The following is a 27,923-nucleotide window of genomic DNA, read 5'->3' as shown; positions in this document are numbered from 1 at the left end:
AATTTGTTAAGAAAAGCGACAAAGCCTTAATTAAACATTGCAATATCATAGAGTACGTATAAATACATGAGAGAATTAAAAAAAATAACCGAAAAAGTAAGAGGGCCGTATAACATGAAAAATTGTAATAAATTTCCTAATCCGGTGATGCGTTGGACCGTCAAAAATAAATATTGAGTAGGAGAAAAGAAGTAGTGGTTTGCTGCCGGTTCGGGCCTGAACGTATCGGCATTGGCACTGCCAGAGCAGAACAGACTAGATGTATATACGGTACCACAGTTGCAACTAAAATAATAACACAAGTGGTTTGCGTTCGCGGGTAGGTACTACAATATCGGCAGTCGCGACGACTAAGAAGAAGTAAAAGGAAGGAAGAACGACGAGAAGAATAAAGTGAGAATAAGAAGACAGCGGACTCGTTACTCAGTAGTGTGCATTTGTGCAGTAAGGTGGTCGCGATTACCAGCTGACGGTCGCAGGCACCAGGCAGGGCACTGACACTTCTGGTCTCTCGGCGGCGGATTTTGGGAAGAACGAACGAAGAACGTTTTTACCTTCTTCGCGAGCTTTGTATTCTCTCGATTGTCGTTTCGATGTAATTTGGTGGCAACGGCCAGGGCTAGGACACTATTACTCGGTGCTCTGCACACCACACAGGACCGGGATGCAAAAACAAAAAATAAAAAAGTGAGCGCGCCCACCATATCAGTGGCACTACCAGTGGTACTTATTAATGCGAAGTGCATGTGCGAGCCGCGATCTTGTTTCGCGGCGCATTCTTGAACCTTCCGGCGATGCTGACGGGGTCACCGCGGCTAATGCAACTACAAACAATAGGACTGACATGATGGTCTACCCGGACCCCCAATGGACCTGTTCGGCTACAGCCCCCATGCTCCAACTATATGAGGATGTCAGTTATAGAGGTATGTAAATATACATTTACATGTTTTTTTACTAAATTTCAATTTACAGAAACTATTCATTTATTATTTAGTGACAATTAATCTTGAATATGTATGTTTTAAATTTTTTTCAACTTTCGTCGGCGTGAATATTATACGGCTATAATATTTTCAAAAATCATCATAATAAATGTTTTATTTAATTTATCCTAAATTTTGAAGTGGTAATCTTATCTTGTTTTTACTTTATTGAAGTAGATACGATATTGATATTAATTTATTAATTTCCGTGTACTTTCGGTTATTTAGTTATCCTGAAGCTTTAATTTAATTTAATTAGAATCTTTTAATTACCAAGCGTTAAATCTGGAACGTGATAGAATAGAATCGTCAGACAACAAAGATTATGCTTATCGCAAACAAACAATTCGTTTTGTTTTTTCGAAATTATATCGCGCATTACCTCTAATACTCCTTCCATTCAATGGTTACTTCTATTTGTCTTATTTTTAATATTTTTAAATCTGCTCATATACTTATATACAATACTGTTCGATTGGTCGTCGAGACTGATTCACAGATGGCGCAGATAATGTGATGATTTCCATTTATGCTCGGCAGTGGTTCACACAGTCTCCAGAAAATAAATATTTTTTATTTCATTTTATGTTCAAATTGTGTGACATTATGTCTGTCAAAGCGGGACATAAACAAATTTATGAATCAAAGTGTGCTTTTTGAAGCAGTTTTTACTCATCCCTATATGCTGGGGTCAAAAAATATGGTAAATGGGCGGCCGATAAATAATCACTTCATGAATTTTTTAACATAGAGCTCATTAATTCCTGCATTGATACATTATAGAACTACGGTATCCGAATGTTAATCTTCTTGATAAGAAATTGATTGCGAATTGATATCAATCTACCAAACGTTTACAATTATAGTGAATCATTTATACATAATGTAATAAAGTAACATATAGTATTGGTTTGAATTAACTACATCTGTCAATTTGTCTGGATTTCAATATATAAGAAAATCTGACAAAAAGTTGCCAACGGGATTATCAAAGAAATGCATTCGACCAAAACACTATTAGTAGACACTAATCATTCGCAGATCACTTTGACGTCCCAACAAAGTCGTAATATTCCAAAGACTAATGGTGCATCATGTATCTTATATTGCGATAGCCGCTTAGTGGTCTTAATTTCTATTCATAAAGGAATAGAACCTAGGTAGACACTGAAACAGGTCAGGACTATTGTAGAAAATCGAAAAGCTCTCAACATATATAACGTCGCTAGATTTTTTTGACATCTTTTTTGAGCAAAATGTGCTAGTACGGACCAGTTTCGCGTAGGCGTCTTGATAATAGGCCCTTAACCTTTTAACAAACAAGACTTCATTTGTTAAGTTAACGGAGTATAAAAATAGAAGAAGGCATAAGATATTGAAATATTGTTTCTAAAATCATAGGTATTTAAGTTAAAATAAATATACATTACAAAATCGTCGGTGTTGCAGGTTTTCTGCTGTTTCCCTGCAACCTGGTGAACCGGTTCTCCAGCCAAATGGCCGACGAAAGGGAATAATACAGTCGTAGCTGTACCCGCCCACACCAAATTAGATTAGGAAAAAAAGCACAAAAAAACAAAAAAATATATAAAAAATACCAAAAAACACAAAAAAATAATAATAGAACCGTTTTTACTTGCAAGCCTCACTCGTTTTCTCGGTCAAAAAATAACCCCGCTAGAAGCAGCTGAACAAATACATCCCAATAAAATCACCACAACCCCAGCCGTGCAGAGGAAAAAATTCCTATATCAGGCCGAATCAAACATACCTAAATTCCCCCAAAAAAAATTCTCCTTATATTTCCAAACTTTACACAACGAATCTCTCTCTCTCTCTCTCTCTCTCTCTCTTTACATTACAAATGATGTATTCGACATGCGCAAATTTTTCGCTTGAAAATAATTTAAATATAACGTGGAAGATTTTTTAGGAAATAGAAAAAACTCTAATTAATAAATAAATGTAGTCAACTCCATCCTTAATAATTTCAATAAACTGGTTTGTGATTCATCAAGACGATTGAGAACAAATATCAAGAAAGATGAGATGATGGTTGACTATTGCTTCATGCTAAGAGTTGAACCACAACATAATTATTATAACAGAAAGATATTGAACCTCATTTTCATAAGAAGTAGAAAAAGATATTAATAATTTTGAGTTATCTTGTGTTTGAAACTGTAATTACGGTATTTTTCAGTAACTGATTTTGAATTACTTAATTACGGAAAAAATCTCTGTGATATCGTTACTGGTTATAAAAGTTTGAGAATATTTTCGAAATTTAGTACCAATATAGAATAGAATAAAGGTTTCATAGCTACCTTCAATATTAACTGTGAATTTAAAATTGTTTGATTATCATAAAAGGAGTAGACACCGGTTCTTTTACAAGTATTAAATAATTTAACAACTTGACAATAAAATAATATGCGAAAGAAGCGATTCCTCAAATATTCATCATGAAATTACTTTAAAGAGTCATTCCTATAGAAAGCATTTATGAATATGTGACTGTGAATATGCTCTACTGTAAAAATTTGCACTTTATTCGATTTTCGAATTTATTTTCAATCTATATCAATTATTAAAATAAGTAAATCATTTTACAAAATGGCACAGTCTAAAGAAATCCACTTTTACATTTATAATTGACAAATAGATTCATTAGAAAACTCACAACACTCGAAAATACCTATTAATTAGGTCCTATGGATTATGTCTAGCGAGAATTGTGGAATGTATAAAAAAATTCTTTTATTTGCGCTAAAACCGACTACACCAAGTTTGACACAAACCATGGTTTGTATATCAATTCGGTTTACGTTAACACAATTATCACTTCTATTGTTACGATTGCAGAAATTTGGCACACTAATTTTATTCAATATCGTTTCTTATATATTATTGGAAACCAAAAGCTTGACAAATCGTTAAATTTCTTCATTGATTTTATAAGCGTATTTCCACTTTTAATAAAGATGTAATGTACGTATTCAACATTTTATAAAAAAAATTAAAATTTTATGTCTAGATAGGTTGGAGATGTTTTTTGAATTCAGACGAGGTATAGGTATGAGCATAAAATGTAAAGTATGGGCAAACGACACTAGTGAGAAAATATTAAAATTCTTGGTATTTTTAGTCAAATTTTATTTTCCTTTTTATTTACGTAAGTTGATTGCTATATGCTTTAAGTAGTTTTTTATTTATTTATTTTTTTTTTCGTTATTGAGTATTATTATAAATAACGATTAATTTGAACGTGGGAGTTGCATTAGTTTCATGATTTTAGGTTTAAAAAATATTTGAAACAATTATTTTGGTATTTTTTAAAGATCGGAACAAATATTAATTAAGGAGTAAAAATAAATGATCCTTCAAAATGTAGTCACATTATTTGTAATCATTAATGAAGGCCATTTCGTAGAAGAATCTTCACAACGTATAAAGCTAGATATTTTTAATATATAATATCAAAATGTTGGTACAATAATTACACTGAACAAAAAATTGAACTTATGTTTCGGTTGCTTTAAAAAAATGCTGAGAATAAATATTAAGATATTAATGAAAATAATATTTCCTATTAAAGAATTATGCATTTGACTGGGCATGTTCTAAATAACAACAATTGAATCTCAAACTATGCCAAAGATCTATTTTTTTTTCACCGACAGATCTTCTAATCGGACTTTTTCTTCAACTCCTGCTTCCTATGTTTCCACAATTTCTTCATTCCTTGACCCATTCCATCTAGCTCAAAGAAATTTAATACACAAATAAATCGAAGAATGTATATATGTTACTGTGAATGTCCAATATTAGTGAATGTTAAAATGCACCAGGTATGTCGACAATTACCAATTTCGATGGTGTAATTCGAAAACTGTTCTTAATTTATACTTGAATCGGACATACACTACATGGAGAAGTTACTGTGAACTTTCGATTCGACGATTTACAATTTGTGTGAATGTTAATAAACGCTAGTGTTTGTTCGAAAAGCGAGAACGTCATATATACTGTTCTCTCTTTAATATACGCTGCTTCACTCACTGACCACAGTCGAAAATGCGTCGGTGCGCTATTTTGTTTTAACACAAGTAACGAAGAGGTTATGTTTGTTTAACCTAACCTAACTTACCTATAGGTATGTTGTTTTAATGATTTCGATTAATAAACAATTTCCATCTATTTATTTGTAACAATTTGTGACTTCGTTTGACATATACTGGTCCAGAACTTCTGTTTCCACACATCATTATTTCTCTATATTAATCAGGTAAGCATCACAATTTCGATCATAATTAACATTGACCAAGTCGTCGTGGTCTTTGATAACAGTCAACGGTGAATGACCGAAGTCGACATGTAAAGGATAAATAACTGTCATTCACCAACTACCTTGGTGGATGTTAACAGGCACCAGAGTATCTTAACATATACTGCATTTCGGACATTCACAGTAACATATATACTAAATCTAATAATCGGTACTTATTTAATTCCTGATCCTTGAATAAATAAATAAAAACATCCTCCGGCTTTCACTTTAATGAGTCTTCCAACTCCATCCACTATGCACATTGAGACTGAACCTGCAGTCGTATTCCATCTTTCGATTCTTTTTTTCCAATTGCTTCCAATAATATACGAATGCTGATACCCTTTTTTGCTGGTTTATCCACAACTAGATTAGAGAAGAGCTCAGTTATTCGACATGATCATTAATCCTTGTTTTTAATATTTCTTATTGATATTGAACCGGATGATTTAATAGTTTTCTTTCCATGTACAGTATCGATGTTTTAATCTCACTACTTAATGTTACTATATTTTGTATCGAATGCCTTGAAAAAACTATAATTTTTCGAAATTCCATCCCGCGACATGTTCCAGTATTATTGTCTAACCAGCAGGGAGGAGTTTTTCCGCAGAATTACCTCTCTACGCAATCTGTGACTCATTCTTCCTTATACGCATTCCACTGCTAAATGCAATATCGTGAGACTTAGAATGATCTCTATAGGCTATAAAACATGTTTTCATTTCATTGCTCCTGTTATACAAATATATATATATATATATATATATATATATATATATATATATATATATATATATATATATATATATATATATAATTTAAAACCCAACTGAAAAGTACGTGGAATAAGCTTGTGTCTCGTCTAGTAGTTTGTTATATTTATCATATTGATTGTCGCATACGTGATAATTTTTGTGTACGAGACAAAGGTACAAGTGGGCTAATTCCAAAACCGAAAGAGTTCGTCGGCTCGTTATTTATTATCTCGTCTGTGAAAGGCCAGTTTTTCTACATTCAATAGTACAAGTTAAAGTTCATACTAAATTTATGCCGCGTTTGTTACTTTTTTGCTGTCTGGCTATGTCACGTAAAATGCCGTTGTCGAACCAGTGCATTACATATACCCCGCTACCGATTACTTAGTAACCCCGCTGAATCTGCAGATCCGGTCTCACTGCTATCATTTTAAAAATTAATAAATAGGGATAGAGTAATATATATTTAAACGAAAAAGTAGTCTTTCAATTCCAATCATATCCATTGGAAGGAGTTTTTCGGTTTAGTTTATATTTAAAAAACACTTTAATTTCTATACAAACATCTTTATTTTAGTCAACATTACTTTTAATGAAAAAAATTACGAAGAACTTATGTTACTGATGTATTATAAAACTTGAATTCAATGTTTTTAATTAAGTAATAATAAGAAATAATCCTTGTTGCTACCTTCTGTATTATGGAATTGGGGCTGAAATATATTGAGCCGTACCACATTTCCTTAATTATCCTTTAAATTTTTTCGAGTTGGTTTTACAAATTTTGAATAAGATGTCGTTTCGTTTCCAGAAATTCTCTGGCACTTTGTTAGTATCAGTAAAAGTATTGTCAAGTATGAACACAAAACTATTTCAAGGCTTAATTATTTGTTCAAATATTTTATCCTACTGTTAAAAATTAGTTGAATGGAAAGGAAAAAAAATTTTCTCAAAACAGTATATTTCGTCCCTTATATTTTCGAATTGATTTGGCTTTTTTTCATTGAGTGAAGTGATCTATTATGATTACGCCAATAACTATCTAAATCGTTCTAATAGAACCGTATATTGAAATATATTTAATTTGTTTTAGTGAATGTAGTGGAAGCCTTACAAGAATTCTGGCAAATGAAACAAGCCAGAGGTGCAGATCTACGTAATGGTGCCCTTGTAATATACGAATCAGTCCCTTCGAATGCTCAACCATATGTTTGTTATGTTACATTACCAGGTGGATCTTGCTTTGGTAGTTTTCAAGTTAGTACAATTTACAAGTATATTTTATAATTCGAACTAAACATTCGAACCTTGTAGATAATTTCTTGGAAATAATGGTAATTGTAAAAAAGTAGTTAATCAACAGGTTAAAACAATTTGGCGATTGTTGAATGAAATCTTGTTCGTTTGATGTATATCAGACTGGATATATCATGATAATAATCTGATATGGATGATGTACCATCATGTGTAGACACACTACGTTGAAAGATCATGATAATGAGATAATTTGTAAGAGATATGGACCAAACAAACATTGGTCGACTAGTGTCAAGTCGATTCAAGCTAAGAATATGTTCAGAATAAAGAATTCACAGCATGCAGCAGTGTTGATATTGCAAACTGACAAGATTTACGAGTTAATCATCATGTTTTTAATAATTATATAATAAAAGTATTATATTTTTAATTAAGTTGTTACTATTTTACTCATCTTTCAAAATAATATGTTATTCAAATGTCCGAGAAAATTAATTATATGGTCATATACGTATAAAAATATTGTAGTACTTGATAGTTTTTTATTTTTCAAAAATATTTAAATTTGAATGTTTCATAGAACTGTCCAACCAAAGCTGAAGCACGTCGGAGTGCAGCGAAAATAGCTTTAATGAATTCCGTTTTTAATGAACATCCTTCTAGAAGAATATCTGACGATTTTATAGAAAAAGCAGTGGCGGAGGCACGATCATCTTTTAAAGGTAATGTGGAGTATTATTTAAGAATACGTTATTTCAAAATATCAGCTCATGAAACTCCACTAATTTTATAGAATATTAAATGATCAATGAAAAATATTGAATTTTTTGAAAAATGTACTCAAAAATGAGCCCACTTTTATGAGAATGGGAATATTCCAGCGATATTTCTTGGAATAAAAATTTTTTAGTGTGTTAAGTAGAAACTTGAAGCTGTGTTCGATTTTTGATTTTTTGGACTCACTTTACGAAGGGGGAGTATATTTTTGAGATGTGTTGGGAAGTTCGTGCTAGAAATTTGTGGTAATGATATCGTTTCGTATACTGAAAATCAAGTAAACAAAAATTACCCTATGTCAGATCGACATTCCACGAATGCAATGCGTCACTTGTTATTTATATTGAGAGTTAATCGAAATTTCAGGTGAAAGTGAAGAAGCCGACAATCCAAATACAGGCATAGGCGCCTTCAGATTTATGTTAGAATCGAACAAAGGGCGCACTATGCTAGAATTTCAAGAATTAATGACAGTGTTTCAACTTCTTCATTGGAACGGTAGCCTTAAAGCCATGCGTGAACGGCAATGTAGTAGACAAGAAGTTGTAGCCCATTACTCAAACAGAGCCTTGGATGATGACATGAGGTCCCAAATGGCATTAGATTGGATAGCTAGGGAACAAGAATGTTCGGGTTCGCTCAGGAAAGAGCTTAATCAGGCTGAAAGAGAATTAGAATCTGCAAGATTAGCTAGTCGAGAACTTAGGTTTCCCAAAGAAAAAAAGGACATTCTTATTTTGGCTCATAGTCAGGTAAGTTTTTGTTAACAACGATATTGTTGCAAAGGGAAATAAAATATATAACTAAACCATAAAAAAATGGGCATCTATCGAGATATTCATAAAATTTACCGCAGATATCTAATAACTACCAAGATATGGCTTAAATTATTATTAGACAAAATTTTTTTGTCTACGATTTTATATCTTGTCTATTCAATTTCTTAGTTTGATGAGGAAAATTTTGTGATGGCCCAAATGCTAATTTTCTTATCTAGTTTTTAGTATATTATCTTTTTACTTAAATGATTCTGGATGGCGCCACACACACCTCAAAATAATAGGAAATACTTATGGGAATTTAGGGGATAATTACATATCTAAATGTCAATTGTAATCTAATTTTTATGGTTCCACTTGCGCTCTATTTTACGCATAAAGTTCTCATTTAATAGATATATAGGGGTTTGTGTATATAATTCAAAAATCAGTGGCGTAGGTGTTCATTTTAGTTTTACAATGATAGTGAATCTGTGAATTTATGTTATTCGCGGAATGAAAGGTGTTTACTGAGTATCATATCGAACTGTTAACAGGAACGGATTTGAATTTTAATAACTAATTTCAACTCAAAAAATGTAAACAGCAAACGCGGCTAGCTGGATAAAACCGTTTGAAAATAATTATTAACGCTCAGTAATTAGTAAAATAATTGAATAACGGTTTAATAATATAAAAGCTATAAATGTTCCCACGTCGATAATTTCAATTCTAATAATATTATTATGAATCGAACGTCTGTATACAGGGTGTTTCGAACGTGTCGCCCGACCTTACCGGATATGAATCCAGGTGGTAATTTTTGAAATTGCTTTTAATAATCCATAAAAATGATTACGTTATCTTATAAATAGTATACGGTGCAAAAACGGCAAAAAAATTTATTGAATCAAAAATTCCCCGCTTATCGTATTTGAAGAGATGGTGGGGATTCTTGATAAAAAAAGGTTTGTTAAGAGACTGTATAACGAAGTAGTTAATATCTACTCAGCTGGGACATTATAGACAAAAACATGTCACAATTTCTTATAAAAATTATTCGTTAACAAAACAAAATTTTTTTAACTCGATATCAAAATCAAGTTGCGAAATTTTTATTTCTACGACTTAATTTGCTCCTGATTCATATTTAGGCGTCAATTTTGTATAGACAAAAACATGTCATTCATATTTAGGCGTTAATCTTGAAATATTGTAACAAATTTAATATCAAAAAACGATGGAATTGAGTGATCACCTCGTAAAAATCGAGTTTTCTGAAAAAAATTTTAGCTGTTGTCGGCACTAATAAAGCAGACCAATTAACTTTGATCCAGACTGTTGGTGTAGGTACCTTATTATTGATCGATAATCGATAAAAATATCAATCGATTCAAGGACAATATATTAGACGGTGAAATCAACCGTCACCATAGAAGTAGGTATAAAAACGCCAGCTCTTAACAAACGAGAAGTGGTTCTTATGTGAATAAAACGAAGGATTTTTGAATCAATATTTTATTTGGAACATACAAAACTTATACGAAATTCCAACATTGATTGAGCACACTTGTTAGTTGAATAAGTGTTGATTTATCTTAATTTACCATAAAAAAAGTAATAGGAGTATATGACATCAAACCATAAACTTTCCATAGATATATTAGCTTGTGTATGCGGAATTACCAGTGGAGATTTGAAAATTACAATGGTGTAAAGATCATTACGACAAAGGTTCAAAACATCAGTAACAAGAGCGATTTAAGAGTATTTCAAATTTAGCTGCTAGAATTGAATATATTTTTCAAAAAGTGAAAAATTTTAATTCTATTATTGAATGTGATTAGAATATTTTTGGAAAAAGAGGTAATTTTTTTCTCTTGGTGCCACTTGTTTGACAGTGCGTATTAGTTTTCATAATCACATCTCGATTTTGCATAACTATTGTTTAAATTTTAATATCTCGATAATTTGAGCTGTCATTTATAAATATCTTGTTTAGTTCCATTAAAAAATATTCGTTATAAGTACTAAATGCCGTGGAAAAATATAGATATTTATAAAAATAATATATCATCCATCAGGAAGGAGTACATAATAAAGATTACTATTAGATGTGGCAGATAACGAGAAGGGCATGGACTTTAAAATAATTAAATAAATTTTGAATAAAAAAAAACTCGTGTATATTGAAACGATATTATAATAATGGATGATTTGGAAACATTCTCTGAACAGTTCGTATAAGTAGTAACAAACATTATTATAATTATCAAAAGTTGTTCATCAAAATTAGTAATAGTCCATTGACTCACCACCGCCATATTCATTGTCCTATTTTTAATTCACGGTCTCACAACGTTTTATTTCTAATTTTTTTATGACATATCAAGACAGTAAAAATAAATCATTTTTTATTGTTATAAATCTCAACATTTAATAACATGAGTTTAGTCAGTTATGCCATGGTTGAACGCATTTAGCACCCGCCTGAAGCAATATAAGCCGAATGATGATTTCAAATAATAGTTTTGTAGAAACCCAGCTGTCAGAAACGAATTATTTTAGAGTTTATATTTACGTGTGAGAATATATCTTTAATGCAATGAAGACTGACTAGGTCAATCAATATACGGATTGTCCCAAATTGAATAACGTACATTCTTTAAAGTGTGTATATACACAACCCAGTTTCACACAGTTGCTTTGAAATATAATATTAGTTCAGCGAACTAAATTACTCAATTTTTTGATAAATAATATTATAATTGCGAAGTTTTAAAAAATTTTGTTTCTATATGAGAAATAGATATATGGGTAAATGTAAAAAAATGATATTATATAAATATAATAATTTAATCTACAGGGGGACAAGAAAATGACAAAAAAAGTTTATTTGAAGATGTGACAAATAGAAGATAGATACTAATTAATTGAAGTAATCTAGGAGTAAAATAGTAAGAGAAATGAGTATGGAAAGTTGGTAAAAAGTGTTATAAGATTGATTGATAAAAATTCCACTATTAACCTTTTTATCATTTCATTGGACTAGTGGCTATGATAAAGCATAACATTTGTAATTTTCTTACATTAACAATAATATAATATGTAATATAAATATGCTCAAAACATTTTGTAATGTGATGGCGTTAATGTTTATCAAGTTCTTCGTTTTTGGTTATAAGTCACACAGCGTTACGTCCGCAGATCTTTTTTTTATTTTGCCCTGAGGTGGGATGGAAGCTAATGCCGTCCTCACAGCTGGCGGGTGCAATACTGTAAGTTTGTGTGGGACTTTCACCCACTAAACCACCCTCCTCCTCCTAAATCCTTGGGAGTTGCGTACGCCGGGAGGACAACAAGTTGTCATTTCATCCTCATTCCTTTATCCCAACTTTTTATCCTTGGGAGTTCCTATCCTTTTTCTCCTTTTTGGTCATTATTTAGGTCATGTACGTCGTTACCGCCTTCCAAGTCTCCCTGTCATTAAGCATTTCTCCTATGATCTCAGCAAGTCTCCTATTTGATCTTTCAATTCACCTCTCTCCTCACCCCATCGTACACATTCGTAAAGGACATGGGCCGGGTCGTCCCTTTGCCCACATAACGTACATGTGTCATCCACGGTCTTATGGATCCTTTTGGTGAAGGTACCGAACCAGCCCGTGTCCCGCGAGAATCTGCGTGACGTAGTAAGAATTGGTTCTATGTTTGCAGATGACCCAGCTTCTTATATCTCTTATTAGAGTTTTCGTCCACACTGGGCCTTCGTCTCCAATCTATCCCACCTCTCCTGCCACTTTTTATATGTTCTCTCTCTTGCCGTCCGTCTATTGCCGACTAACTTGCGTCCTATTTTATATAGGATACATGTCTCAGCTATCATGGGATCAATCGATGGAAATCCTGCTATAACCTGAACTGCCTCAGCCGATACGGTCCTGTAGGCAGTCTTTCCTTTGGGCAGCCATTAATCTTTCTTTATAAGATTATATGTTCATTGCATCGCGCCAGACTGGCACCGCATACAGGAGAACACTGTGCGTTACCTGACACAGAACCCTGCGCTTGCAATAGCCAGGCCCCCCTACGTTCGGCATCAGCCTCCGTAGTTGTGATGTCTTTTTGTTGACTTTTTCGACCGTATACTTTGTGTGTTCCAAAAAATTGAAATTTTTGGTTATGATCACTCCTAGGTACTTCATTTTTGTCTTGGCCACAACCGTCTGTCTCTCCGCAACCATCTTGAAAGGACCGTTTGTTTTTCGGGGTCCTTTCACCACTAGTATCTCCGTTTTTTGCGGAACCATTTTAAGTCCGTTTGCTGTAATCCAACGGATCGCCAGAGCCATAGTATTCTCTGTTCTGTTTCTGACCTCATTTTCTTTGTTTCCCTCGATATAATATATGAGATCGTCCGCGTATGCGTAGAAACCTTTGGGTCGTAGTCCAACTCTAGGATGCCGTTATACATTATATTCCACAGAACTGGTCTAAGGACCGAGCCCTGCGAAACACCCATCGACACTTATGTGATATGATGCCGGAAGTCACCCTCCTGCCGCTCAAGTAGCTCTTTATCTATCTCGTTAGGTATGGGCTTATTCTTTTATTTTCAAATGCCTTGACTATTTTATGCCATTTAGCGGTATTAAAAGCGTTCTTGATGTCTACAGCCACAAATACACCCCTTTTGTGGCTTGTATTTTTTACGATTTCCTTCAATTCCTTTATTGCCCACACTGTTGATCTTTTGAGTCGGAAGCCATGCTGGTGTGGAGATAGAAGATGTTTGTCCTCAATCTCCTCAGCTAATCTATTTGCGATCATGCGTTCTGGTAATTTTCCAAAAGAGTTAATTAGGCGTATTGGTCGATAGCTGCCTGCCTCATTTGGGTCTTTACCCTCTTTTGGGAGTAAAACGACTTTAACTGTTTACCAGCTATCCGGAAACCGTTGTTGTTCTAGAAGTTCGTAATTCTAGACTTGCAACGGTTTAGTTTTCACCGCGATTTTCAGAGCTTCGTTAGGCAGGCCATCTGATCCTAGAGCCTTGCCGTTTTTTATGTCTCTTATGGCTTTATCGAGCTCTTCGCTGGTAAAACTCATTGGTTTTTCTTGTAATAGTAGTATGGGTTCGTTGTCATTGGCCACCAGCGGTGTCCTCCTCCTTCTCGTTTTTGGGAACAGTGTGCAAAGGATCTTTTTCCTCCTCTTCGCACTAAGCTGACCTTGTGTTTTATTTGCCAACTTGCCCGTTACTATCCTGTAACTTTGACCCCATATGTCGTTTTCTAAATCTACTATGAGGTCTTCCCAACATCTCATTTTGGCCTGCAATATTAGTCTTTTAAGGAATCTACTTTGTTCCTTCATACCCTCTTCCCATTTCTGTTTTAATTGTTGTTGTTTTTCGCGGGTGTATCTACGTCTTAGTCTATTGTATTCAATTCTGGCATTTTCTATCTCTGGATTCCACCAGAATGGTTTCGTCCAGGTATTATTATTATCGTCTTTACTGGAGGCATCTTTATATGCCCTGAGTATTTCCTCGTTCCATTGTTCTTTTTTAATAGTTCTACGTACTTGTCAATGTACAGGTAGGTCCTTTTTCTGTTTTTTGGGCTTTTCTTTTTTATTGCTCCCTTCGTTTTTATCTGATATCGAATATGTCGGTGATGTGTGTATGGATTGACATATTCCACGCACCAGTTTGTGATCTTATTATGGTTACTGGTGTGGCAGAGTGTAACATCGATGTGCGTTTTAGAATTACCTCTTTCAAAAGTGTGCTGGCTGTCCGCAGATATGGGAAGCCAGAATGCAAAAGCCAGTTCATTATATCCAACATGACCAATACAACAATGCCTTCAGGTGAAATTCTTTGTTAACAAAGAAAATATTTTTCTTAGTTCCTACTGAAAATATGTCGCATTGATAGAATAGACGAATAATTTTGATATTCCAAGAGGCAAAAAGTATTTTCTTTAAGGACAATTATAAAATCGTGAAATAATGCTGTCTGGTGATCATAAAACTTGAATATTTTGTGTTTCTTTTTAACATATCACTGATATTCATAAATATAATATTAAGAGTTGTGGAAATGTTTATTTTATAGTACCTCTTCATCGTTCTAGGATTCTCCAACTTATTCTTTGTTTGTTTTCAGTTGTAAATACGCCCGTGATGAAGAAAAAGGTTGGTCGTAATAAAGGAAGACATTTTGTAATGTTGTTGTCAACAAATGTGATCAAATTTTTTTAATAAATGTGAAACGATAAAAAATGAGAATGCATATATTATTGCCATAGTTATTTCTCATTTTGATTGAGGTCAAGAGTGACAGTAATTATGAAGATATTTGCATTGTCACTAATTCATTCATAAACTAATATCATAATTTTTTTAAAACTTTATAATGATGTCAAGTAATATGCAGAAGAATTCATGTAAAAACAGATATTTTTAAACTAATTTGAAAAAAAAATAAATGTAAACCATAGTGACGGCACTATTCTGGCACGATTTTAAGTGGGCCAAAATAAGAGCATAGTAGAATAGTGAAAGTAAGTAATAAAATAAAGTATGGAAATGCCTAATGGTCCTAAATGCGGATAATTCAAAGTAGAAATATATTCAGAATATAAATGTGACATATACAGTGTTCCCTTTTTTTAAATACATTATCTAAAGTAGTATTTCTAATATTGTATAATTTCACTGATTTTTGGGCATTTTCAAACTTCTATATTTTTTGTAATATAGCTACAGAAGGACTACTGCATTGCAATTGAGTTTTCACTAATAAATTTAGAAATTCTCAAAACATATTGGTGTTTGTTTAAGTGTTGTTGCTGATTACTAACATTTTAATAGAAAACATATTAATTTACAAATATTTCCTATTCAGGTCCTATTTCTTTCCATTCATTCATATAAATTTGAAATTATTTAAAAAAGGATGTATCCCACCAAATTCAAAAATTATATTCTCATCCTCAGAATCTAACTGACACTATTTTCCACAATAATATTTTAATAAAGATTATTAGATGATGATCTCTATTTTGTGTTTATTTATTGGAATTTTGTAAAATTCCATAAATATATTTTTTATAATTTTAAAAATTACATGCATAATACAATAAAAATTTTATCGTTCTTTGACTTTTTTTATACATTTTCTGGAATTGTATATTTTAAGAGGTGATTTTTTGAATATACGAATGTATGTTACAAAATATTTTAAAATTTTTGGTTGTTGTATTTCAACGATTATTGTATTTTTCCATATTTTGATATTACACTATTAAAATATAATATTTTGTGCTTTATGACTCTAATTTCATATTTACTGAAAGAATTTGATAACTAAAAATATAATACAGATGTTTTGATACGCTTTGATATAATGATTGGTTTTGTTTGTCCTATATGAAAAAAGGAAATTTAAAATGGACAAAAAAATCGAGAAAACTTCTTTAAAAAAACAAAAATAAGTATATATACAATACTTTATGTGTAAATAAAATTCATTTCAAGTGTAATTTGGAATTTTTGTTATGAAAATGCCTCTGCTCACAATCCATAATATTATTAGCAATGATCATCATCACTTTTTAAAAAGTACTAACTTTTGATATAAAATTGTTCAAGTCGAACCATATGGTAATAAGAGTATATTATACCGGAGAACAGAGAAAATATATTCTGAATATGAATCAAGTAGTGGTAGTAGTAATACAGATTAATCCATACATGCTACAAAGAGTTGTCTTGGAAAATATTGGATAATTATACATATAAAAACAAAATAAACAAGTTGAAATTTTTGGAACCGTTCGTCATAATCATACTGAACACACTGCTTACACTACCACCACACCAATACTCACACTTCACTGTGTGACGCACGTTTCGATAACAAAGTTATCGTCTTCAGGGACTGAAGGTAAACTGAGTTTACCACCACTACAACAACACTGACGATTACACTGTGGGACGCGCGTTTCGATAACCAAGTTATCGTCTTCAGAAACTGAAGGTAAACTAAAATCTAATGACTTGACTTTTCTGTTTTATACTAAATTTTCCCAGAAATAAACTTTTTCTCGCGAAAAATTAAGGTTTGAGAAATCCTCTTTCCAAAATCAAAATGAAAAACAGGAAAAATTTGCTCTGATACCTCCCAAGCCTGTTTAAACAAAGTAAATGGAAGGAATTTTCAACATCCAACAATACATGAAAACAATTATTTAGTAATCCTAAGGATGAAACACCAAATTTGGAAAAGAGTGGTATATATCAACTTAGCTGTGGTGATTGTGGCTGGAAGTATATCAGGCTAACAAAGAGATGTGTTTATGTCCGGTTTAAAGAGCACATAGCTCATTTAAAATATAGACGAACGGAAAAATAAATTGTTGGATGAATTTTAAACCACTGAAATTGCTAAATGTAAGAACAGTTTAAATAAGAACAAAGGGCATATTCCTTAGAGCCCATTCTATAGTTTAGTAATTAAGGAATAAATGATTCACGCGTAGAAGGTATTCCCGCTGGAATTATTGAGGTAAACAGGTAAGTCGAGTCAATAGGTTTTAGTTCTGAGGTCTCTGAAGACGATAATTTGCTTATGGAAATGTAATTGTCAGTATTAGTGCAGTGGAAATAGTTTTTATTACTGTTGTACTGTTGTTACGAAATATCGCCACTGGTAGATTGTTATGCCGATTGTGAAAATGATCTAGCCGCAACACTAATGGTATTATGTAAGTAAACCTATGGTGGATACCAATATCATCAGTGTCATTGTAGAATGTCCTTATCATCTGGAAGTTCGATTTCGTATTGACATCGAAATGTACCTTATACAAAAATAAAAGAAAAAACATCGCACGTATTCATACAAAACATTTTCTTTTGCATGATCACCAACATAACAAGTGGAATTTTATATGACTTTGAAATAAAAAATAGAAATAGGAGAAGCAACATTTATAAGTGTGCCACTGTTTCAATAGTTGAAATTGAGTAAAATTAAAATATGGACATTATTTAAACGTCTGTTATTCAAAATAAAATAGATTTATTATATATCTAAACCCGAAACAATCAAAATATTATTTAATGTAAACACTGTAATTTAGACCACATTCCTGTCCGAAATGTCTACTTCCGTCCCTGTTCACATACCTTATATGACCATACATTATCCTTTCTATTTTATTTTCCAATGAAAATTCAAATAGCAGTACCCACTACACATTATATTGTTTATACTTGACAAAAAATATTTTTCGCATTTTAGCCTGTGATAAATGTACTGGATAGATTTAATATAGCAATTAAAACCTAATTAATAAGCGGAAAGGGTTTGCTACTCTATTGAGTTTGTCATATAATGTGCTTCTAAATAAAAACTGTAATATTTAGTAAACATGTTTTTTTTGTCCACGTAGTATAAGCTATTGCATTATTTCTTTATTATACTTTTAATAATGACTGATCACTTATCGCTAATTTCTGGTATACCGCTAAACCAAGATTTGTATACATTTAATCAATTACATTTTTGAAAACTACTGACTTTTTAATCAACCTGTACAAAAGTGGCCTTATCAATTCTACCATAAATCGAAACCTGTATTGGTTCAAATATTCATACAAAATAGTTGATCAAAAACAAGAAGCTATACAATAATGAATTGATATAGCATTTGTATTTCCTTTATTTCATTTCTAACAAATATCACCTGTTCATCAATATGAAAATTATCGCAATATACAGGTCCAAAAAACACTATAATCTGCTTCCACACAAGAAGTAATTCGGTTTTAAGTACGGGTTGACATCATCAGCGACTATCAATACGGCTTCCGTAAACATAGATCAACCTGGGACCTCCAGGCTTATATCACCAACGTATGGCCGGAAGCTATAGAGAAAATTGGGAAATATAGAGCAATCGCATTGGACATATCGAAGGCTTTTGACAAGGTCTGATAGGCAACATTCTAAAAAAATTATGATCGTAGGGTTTGTCGTCTTCACTTATCGAATATCTTAGTAGGATGCTCAATACAGAAGAGTGCAATTCGACTTACGAGCGATCCAGAGATGACAACAAACTTGGACAGCTTAGAGTATAGAAGAAATGTCGCTGACCTTACTCTATTGTACCGATACTACAGATGCTCTTCAGAGATTTACAACATAATACCACCTAGAGTACTATTTGCAGACGCCCAGAATGTCAATTTATCTGGATACCTTTCTTTGGAGAAGTGCAAGCCTGTGGAATCAGCTACCAAGGCACGTTTCTCTCGAACACTCCACCCTATACAAGTTCAATGTCCACAGGCATCTCCATGCGGCAGGGTTTACCCTCTTGTGATTACTTTTTACATAAAAAATGTCATTAAAATATATTATTAACAAAATTCAGTTACTAAAATAACATTATAAAAACAATTTAGTTACCTTCTCGAAATACAGTTCCTTTTATTGTACATTATATTCATGACAAATATAAATTATCCATTATTTTAACTCAGTTGAGTTTGTCCTGCCATCTTTCGTGGAATAGAAAAATGTGTAATTCCATTTACTTCTTTCTGTTTTCAAAAATAAAGGTATTTGTAATTTTAAAAAAATTCCTCAGAGACATCTTGACTTATTTAATTACAAATACCAAATAAGTGCCAACATAAAGGGATGATAACAAATACCAACAGCAAAATATAAAAAAATAGTCGAAATCATAAAACGACTATGACGTTATTTGTCAATTAATCTAAATGTCAGTAATTGTGATGAGAAAGAGAAAATAAAAAAATATCGTATATGATTCTGTCAGAGAAATCATATCGTAATTGCTGTTGCATTTTATTGATAAACTGAAAAGTTTTTGCCGGAACTGGATTTCCTTGTGTTTTGTGATCGTTAACCCAAAAGACTAAAGGTCTGTGGTTCCGCCCCCTATTTTTAATTTTATTGTAAAATGAAATATTACAATTTAAAGGAGTCTTGATAAACGGGTTTTAAAATATTTAATTATTGTGTTGTATCCTGGGCGTATAATGTTGTTTGTTTTGTGCTGAAAATAATTATAAAATGTGATCTGGTTGACAAGTAGTTTATTTAGGATTTCCAACGGTTGTCAAGTTAATTGTTTACAATCTAGAAGTTGAACTCTCTTGTGCCCTTAATAAAAAGTTATTCTTTATAAATTGGCATGATTACATGTTTACAATGACGGTTGATTTTAACGACTATTTTTGGGTAAGTAATTGATAAATAACCTTAAATTTTAGCTACATTAAATCTACAATTTTATAATAATTAGGGAGAAAAAAACAATGGATTTGATGTGCTGTATCATAACATGAAATATGGCTTAGTTGCTAGCAAGGAGTTCGCAGAGTTCCTTAGAGAGAGGTAAGTTTTATGAATGCGTTTGTTAAACACAAGATATACCTACATAAGATGTCATAATCATGTTAATTTGGTCAAGTTGTTTGTATTTTCACTGTAAATGATAAATTTTTCTATTTTCTTGAATTTTAGTTAGAATAGGTAACTATTCTTTATATTTGTGTAACTTCTTTTGTTTTGACTTTGGAATGGTGATGTTTTTTTGAAACAATTATTAAATTTATTGTATTAGCCTTTATAATTAACTTGCATATTTTTTTATCATTTATTATACTATATATTAGATAGACGTATAATATCAATTATTTCAGCAACTTCACCTGCCTGATTATATAAATTATCTTTATTTAATCACCATGTTTAACAAATATATTTTTAAACAATGCCATAAAATAATATGATAATATAAACATTAAATTATGATTTAAAACTATAGCAAATGAAACTATGATATAATGAAATGATGACAGATTTATTCATTATAGTTTCAATTCAAAGTTTTACTTATTTTAAATTTGATGATTAATTTTATCAGAATAGGTTTATTATAATAGTTTGGTAAAAATTAAGTCAAATATTATAATGTGTTTAATAAATTCAATTTACGTTTTATTTAATTTTCTTATTTCCTCAACTTAAATGCACTATTCAATTCTATCACAAAGTCTATGTCTCATCTTTCTGGAAATTAGCATATTTACAGACATGTGAAATAATAAATTCCAGTATTATCCCCAGAAGGCCCCAAATATAAAAAGTGCTATTTACTTTTTTCATAAAATTAATTTTAGTTCAAATATAGAAGAAAATAACTCAAAATCACTAAGTAAATTAGCAAAACAAGCAGGTAGTTGTTGTGTTCATGGAACATTTGCTCCATTATGGCAAGTTTTAAAGGCATCAGCAGAGAGATTATCTGCTCTTCATATGCAGATGGTGCAGAAAGTTACAGATTTAGTCAAGGAAGTCCATAAGTATGCCGAGGAATTACATAAAAAACACAAATCAGTAAGTAACTTATTTAGTTTGATTTCAATTCCAATGAAATAATACATTTTTTATTTCTGTGGAACAATACATCTGTTTTGGTTTGACAAATTATTTGATTGAAATTATTATTGAAGGTCATGAAATCTAGTGATAAACTTAATTGTATTTATGGACAAATTTGGAAATGTTCTATTTTAACAAGTTATCATGATATTCTAAGTATTTTGCATAATGTGAAATGTAATGTGAATAAAACTTTGTATGCAGAAATGATATTATATTACTTTTCATAGGTTAAAGAAGAGGAGTCTGGAACTCTGGAAGCGGTTCAAGCAATGCAATCAGTTACGTTGAATGTTCAAAAATGTCGAGATACATACACACAGCGAGGCCTCGAATTAGAAAAGCTGCGCAAGGAAAGTACCTCTGCCAAAGAAATAGAAAAAGCTGAAATAAAGCTGAAAAAAGCACAAGAAGACTATAAGATCTTTGTGGATAAATATAGTAGTGTTAAGGAAGATTTTGAAAAGAAAATGTCAGTTACATGTAAAAATTTCCAAGATCTGGAAATGAACCACTTGACCCACATGAAAGACTTTTTGACAAAGTATGCAGACGTTATTGATTGGACTCATCAACAAATGGGAACTGTCCACTTGGAATTTAGACAACAATGTATAGAATTAACTGTCGATCAATTACTGGAACAATTTGTTCGCAGCAAATCCACTGGATTAGAAAGACCAGGTGAGATTAAACTAACAATATCCCAATCTTCCCAAATTGTACCATATAAAACTAATATGATAATGTTTAATTAACTTCATTATTAATAGTGATACAAAATTCAGTCATTATATCCACACTTGAAAAAATTCGTTTCTTTTCTGTAAAACACACATCAAAAGCCATCATGTGAAAGTTTTAAAATCCTAGAAAAGTCTTTTGGATAATAAACTACTATTAGCTGAACTAGCACTCTTTTGGTCCTTAAAAATTATCAAAGTGATTGGCCCCTAAGTCCATTTCTTTATGAAGTCTTGATTTCGGTTTTGAATAACTTGATGAGGATAGGCGAAATTTTTCAAAGCAGTCCTATGTATAAAATAGATTTTCAAAAAAGTTGCCAATGGTTTATTCTGCAAGATATCAATTTAGGGTATGAAAACATGCATTAAGATCAAAGATAAGGACATGCTTATCTTTTACAAGGGTTATAGACACAGTTTGATGTATACGGTCTCCAAACTTTTGAAAAAATGCCTCTTAGCATTCCAATTAACTAAAGAAATCAGTTTCCTTATTCCCAATAAGACTGGCAACAATCCAGAATAATCTGTGCAACTGTTGTCATTTCATATGTTGTTGACTGCAACAGGGCTTGTGGAGAGATTATTTCAGATCACTCTAAAGATATTTCAAATTGTATGATACTCTCTATGAAGAATGGCTAATAAAAATAAGTCACCGCACAAAAAGACAAAAAAATAACAAAATTTGCTGGAAACTGGAAAAGAAAACTAAAAAACAGAGAGAAAAGTGTCTCAAAAACAGCTTGCAGCAGTGGAGCAAGAATTACTTAAATTAAAAAAATAACTTGGTTGTTTTATTATGCTTGTCTTTTCTAAAATAAATATTAAAAATCATAAAAATGGAGTAAATTCACGAAAGACGGGAATTTGATTTTCAATTTTTACTAGACATCCTGTATAATGTAAAACATGTACACCTATGTATGCATTTATTTTTTTATACCTGTTGAAGATTCATAAATATTTCATCATATTGAATATAGTTATCAGTTGTTATTTATCAACCAATTTTGTGATAGGTCCTGTTTACATGCTGTTATGCAATTGAAAATTCACTCTTGTCATTCAACTGAATAAATTTACCGTTGTTCCATGCAGGTGCCTTAGAATTGGAAGATCCTTTGACGTCTCCCACAGTGACAGAGGCAGAGGTGAAGCCAACAAAGAGAGAAGGTAATGGTCAAAATGAACAATTGGTGCAAACACATGCCAAAACATCTCGCCGAACAACCTCTCTACTAAACCTCTTCATGTCTAATTCCCAGGGTACGTTTACAGCCTTCGGGTGGCTATAGCACTATTTAACGGGGGCTTGGGCTATTTTTTAGGATCTCGTGAAAGTCGAGCGGGTCCATGCAGTGCTCCTTCCAGTCCGACTAGTCCTGAAGGGGAACAGCAGCTAACAAGACACTCCAATAGAGGATCCAAGTGTAAATTTTTCTCTCCTTATAGATGTACTAGGACCATAAGAACATATAAAATTCTCAAAATTTCGGTCGCTTTAAGAGTATTATTTTCCATTTTCGTTCGTTTCAATGTGTGAAATTTATAGAGCATAAATTAAAAGTAGTTTCAATGAATGCTTTGAGAAGTTTTATAATGATATGTTCTACCGTTCCTGACATCACAGCTGCATGACTGGGCCCCAACTAAATTTTAATTTTTGGTGAAGGTTTATTTTCTTTATTTATATTTCCCTTTTCAGCTGTTCGCGATCCTAAGTTACCTAGATGGCTTTCTCTTTATCATTTACTGATTATTGTATATAGGCGCATGACATTTTTCGTTTATTCTTTATGGCATTGTGTTGGCAAGTTTTAAGATGTAGCATCAGACATTTACATCTGTTATAACAGAGATCGATTCTTCAGTTGATTGAATTTTTAAAAAAATACAAAATTGACTGAAAAGGTCGACCTCTGAAACTAAAACTATCGAAACTAGTGCAATGTTGTTATAAAAGACATCTCTCAGTAGCTAGCACATTTACAGTAATTGCTTCAGCACTTAATGTCTAGTTTACATATTTTTCATGCGACATATAAAATTCTTTCTAATTTTCAAGTCATCAAATTATATCCCCTAAAATAGTCAAGTAAATGTCACTTGTATCAAAAAATTTTGATGGCTGATAATTTTCTATTTTATAAAAAGCTTTTATCACTTTCTCATATCACTAAACCTGTCTAGTATACATTTTTAACTATACAATATACTTGTAGGGTTTTTGCGAAGTAGAAGGGATAAGACAAAACAAAAGAAAACCAAAAAGAAGAGTAAAGAAAGTGTAGATAACCAAAGCAATAAAGAAGAAAAATCAGATTTGTGAGTATATATAAAAAATTTAGACATTGAACAGTTAAAATATGAAAAGTGAAGAGTGAATTGAGAAAATATTTTTTTATTTTCAAAGGGAAGAAAAAGACGATTCTCAAAAGAGCCAGAGAACAACAGCTGACAATGCTGAAACTTCAACTCAAGAAGTGGACGAAGATGGTTATGTAATAAGACCTGAGGTAGCTCACAATTGGAACACTGAAAAAGGAAGTTTTTATTCATCATCAGATTCTGATTCAGGTAAAATGCATTCTATTCATTTCATAAAGAAAAGTTAATTTTATACTTCAAAATTTAACAATAGTTCTCAATTCATCTTTATATTAATTAAATAAATTTTTTTTCATTCATTTCTGAGTTATCATTTTATGTGTTTTTGCTTTCCATGTGTTTTTTGCTGCATCTTTGTTAATTATAGCACAAGCTTATTATTTAGACATTTCTGTACACCTTTTTTATATAATTCAAAATAGTTGTGACTCTTTTAAATTTCCTTATGAATTTATGTAAGTTCCACTTTTTTAACCATTTGTGATATTCATATCAAACACACTGTTTGCTAATACCACCATACCAACAGTAACACTATGACAACCATTTTGATAACGAAGCTATTTTTTGTAGAGGCTAAGATAACTTTTGTGCAATATACAATGTTATTGTAGTAAACTATGAATTTGTGTGCTAAAATCGTTGTAATATTATTTTTTAGAAGATGAGAGGGAGAGGAAAATACATGTAGAAATAAAGCCTTTGAACAATGGATCTGCTCCTATCTCAGCCTCTGTTGATGAACTCAGAGCTACTGTAGAAAATTTATATCTTTCTCCAACAGGCGGATTTGCCAGACGCGGGTCGAATTTGGATACAGATTCTGCAATGAAAAGATCACAATCTGTTTCACAACAACTAGGAAAACCTAGTAACGATCTATTAGGTTTAAACTTTGTTCAAAGCCCCACAGCTTCAAATGCTTCTACACCAACCAGTTCTCATCCTTATGCACCTCTCCAAAGCCCTTCTCAACTTGCTTTGAACTCTCCTACTCTGTCTGTGTCTTCAAGATATGCAGGTAATGATTATTTATTTATTCATGAATTTAAACAACATGTGATATTTAGCATATTAATTTTTATTATATACAAATTTAAAGAATAAAATGACAGTTATTATATAAAACCTTCAATTTTGATATATTTAAATATTATAGAATTGGGAGAAATATTTTCTGAAGATGGAGAACTTCAGCAACCTCCTCCTAAACATCCTCAACGACAAACACCTACACCTACATCAGGTTGTATATCAATTCCACGACCGCCTTCCCGTAGGTCAGATCCTCCCAGAAATCTCATAAATCAAAGTACCATATCTCGAGCTGACAGTATAAATAGTTTAGAATTTCGTACTGCTTCGGTACCAATTGGTGTGTCAAGAGGACCTTCACCTTTAACAATTGGAATGGCCGATACCATACCCCTTGCTGTTGCTTTCCATGAGATAGTACATTCATATTTTAGAGGAGCAGATGAATTAAGGTAGTTACTCTCAATTTTTTATCTCCAATAGTAGCTTGTAAGATCTGATTTAATAATGGGTTGTCAAAACTAAATTTGACAGTGCTTCCATAGTTCAAAATACGTAAATGAAATATTTGTGTACAGTATTTGAACTTGTACCATATATTTTTAGTTTAATAAAAAAAATTATAGTTGAAATTTGATCATTATTTCAAAATATTCCATTAAAATTGTTCTAGATGCCAAGTGAAAATGTCTGGAGAAATGATGTTATCTTTCCCAGCTGGTATTGTAACCATTCTTGCGAATAATCCAAACCCTGCTAAATTAGTGTTTAGGGTTAAGAATACTCATAAACTAAATAGTATTTTACCTAATAATCAATTAGTTTATTTGTAAGTATGATAAACATTTCATAATCATTTATTCTAACAGTATCATGTTGCAGAGATAGTGGACAATCTGCTTCTGACTACATAGGAATTGAATTTAATATGTTTGCGTTAAGTTCCTTACTAAAAAAGCAATCTGAACAAAATCCTAGTGCTTCTTATTTTAATGTTGATATTCTAAAATATCAGGTAATTAACTAAATATTGATTTTGGACAAAAATTTGAATGATATGGTTTGATTTCGATTTTTTTGCTTTTATTTTAGATAAAACCAAAACCAGGGGCAAATTCATGTCCTTTTCAACTAGTCGCTTATTGGAAATGTTCAAGTGCCCATACAGATTTGAAAATTGATTACAAGTACAATTCCCATGCCATGAGTTCACCGACCCCATTATTAAATGTCACTATAGCTGTTCCCGTTCCCGGAGGAGTTAAAAATATGCAAACAAAGCCCACAGCTCAATGGTAAGATTTATGAATAAATAAAAATATAAATTAATTCATAAAATTACTTAAAAATAGTTTCTGATCTACCTCTATTAAAATATTTCAATTTCAGGCCTAACGATAATAACAGGATTATATGGAAATTTACAGAACTATCTCAGCATTCAGAAAATCATGGTGTAGGATCAGTAGCAGCGAGATACGACCTCGAAAATGGCCCTGGTGCACCTCAAACGGTTTTAACACAGTTTAATTGTGAAGGCACAACTTTGTCAGGAATAGATTTTCAACTTGTAGGTCCTGGTTACAGATTGTCTCTAGTAAAGCGACGTTTTGTATCTGGAAAATATATTTGCGATGGCGATCAGAAATTTAGTTCTGGTATCGGTACTCCATCTACAGTGTCAACAGTTTCTTCTGTTGGTGACCAAAATTGCTAGCATTCCTAACATATCCTGTGCAATACCTCTGTATGTTTAGTTGAGTCAACTAATTTTTATTTATGACAATTCCCATGTTGAATATAGCATATATTATATAGTTTATTAATGCTATTTTATAATCAAATAAAAGATAAAGCGCCCACATCGGGGTTTCTTTTTTTCTAAATCTAAAAAATAGAGAAAAATAATTTGATATAAATCCATTCTTATAGAGTTGGTTTAATTAAATATAGAGACATGATGTTATGCTTTTAATTTACTTGTATTTTTATTCAATAACTAAATTATATATTATATAATAATTTTAGACATTATAATCATTAAATAATCAACATTGAAAGGGTTACAATATTTATTCCAATTTGTTCTGGTCTACAAGCTTTTGAATTCCAAAGGAGAACACAGTCCTGTTTGCAAATTCATTCCTTAGAATTTCAGCTATATTCCATACCAATAATATACTCATCTATTATTATCTTTTCAGTATTAATTTTTTGTGTAATTTCTATAAAAATTTATACAGGGAGTTCAATAAAATCTGGAAAGACTTAATCGAATATTCTACTTAACCCCAAGTAGGCTTAATTATTAAATTGATTAAAAATTATAAATGATACGATATTTTATTTATGCATTATGAGATGAAAAAAAAAATAAATAAGTTTAATCTTA

The 27,923-nt window shown here is 31.7% G+C and overlaps 2 protein-coding genes across 4 annotated transcripts; both read left to right on the top strand.

Annotated features, from left to right (window-relative positions):
• The first annotated feature begins 275 nt into the window (after positions 1-275).
• LOC130450892 (protein limb expression 1 homolog) lies at positions 276-18,402 on the top strand. Its single transcript, XM_056789595.1, has 5 exons — positions 276-926; positions 7,168-7,331; positions 7,912-8,053; positions 8,475-8,860; positions 15,039-18,402. Exons 1-5 carry the CDS (start codon positions 734-736, stop codon positions 15,042-15,044), a joined length of 891 nt encoding a protein of 296 aa, XP_056645573.1. The 5' UTR covers positions 276-733; the 3' UTR covers positions 15,045-18,402.
• Positions 18,403-19,623: 1,221 nt separating this feature from the next.
• On the top strand, positions 19,624-27,923 carry LOC130451221 (F-BAR domain only protein 2). Of its 3 annotated transcripts, XM_056790100.1 has the most exons (14): positions 19,624-20,153; positions 20,218-20,309; positions 21,098-21,314; positions 21,590-22,043; positions 23,207-23,374; positions 23,437-23,538; positions 24,331-24,433; positions 24,522-24,685; positions 25,158-25,517; positions 25,656-25,983; positions 26,205-26,360; positions 26,414-26,546; positions 26,624-26,826; positions 26,921-27,923. In XM_056790100.1, exons 1-14 carry the CDS (start codon positions 20,115-20,117, stop codon positions 27,246-27,248), a joined length of 2,847 nt encoding a protein of 948 aa, XP_056646078.1. In that variant the 5' UTR covers positions 19,624-20,114; the 3' UTR covers positions 27,249-27,923. The 3 variants fall into 3 exon arrangements, with proteins under 3 accessions (XP_056646078.1, XP_056646081.1, XP_056646079.1); XM_056790103.1 differs by lacking the exon at positions 23,437-23,538 and having other exon boundaries at positions 23,207-23,281; XM_056790101.1 differs by lacking the exon at positions 23,437-23,538 and having other exon boundaries at positions 19,691-20,153.

This window comes from Diorhabda sublineata, chromosome X (assembly GCF_026230105.1).
Source record: "Diorhabda sublineata isolate icDioSubl1.1 chromosome X, icDioSubl1.1, whole genome shotgun sequence".
NCBI lineage: Eukaryota > Metazoa > Arthropoda > Insecta > Coleoptera > Chrysomelidae > Diorhabda > Diorhabda sublineata.
Note: the sequence above shows the minus strand (reverse complement) of the source record. Positions and strands in the feature narration are given on the sequence as shown.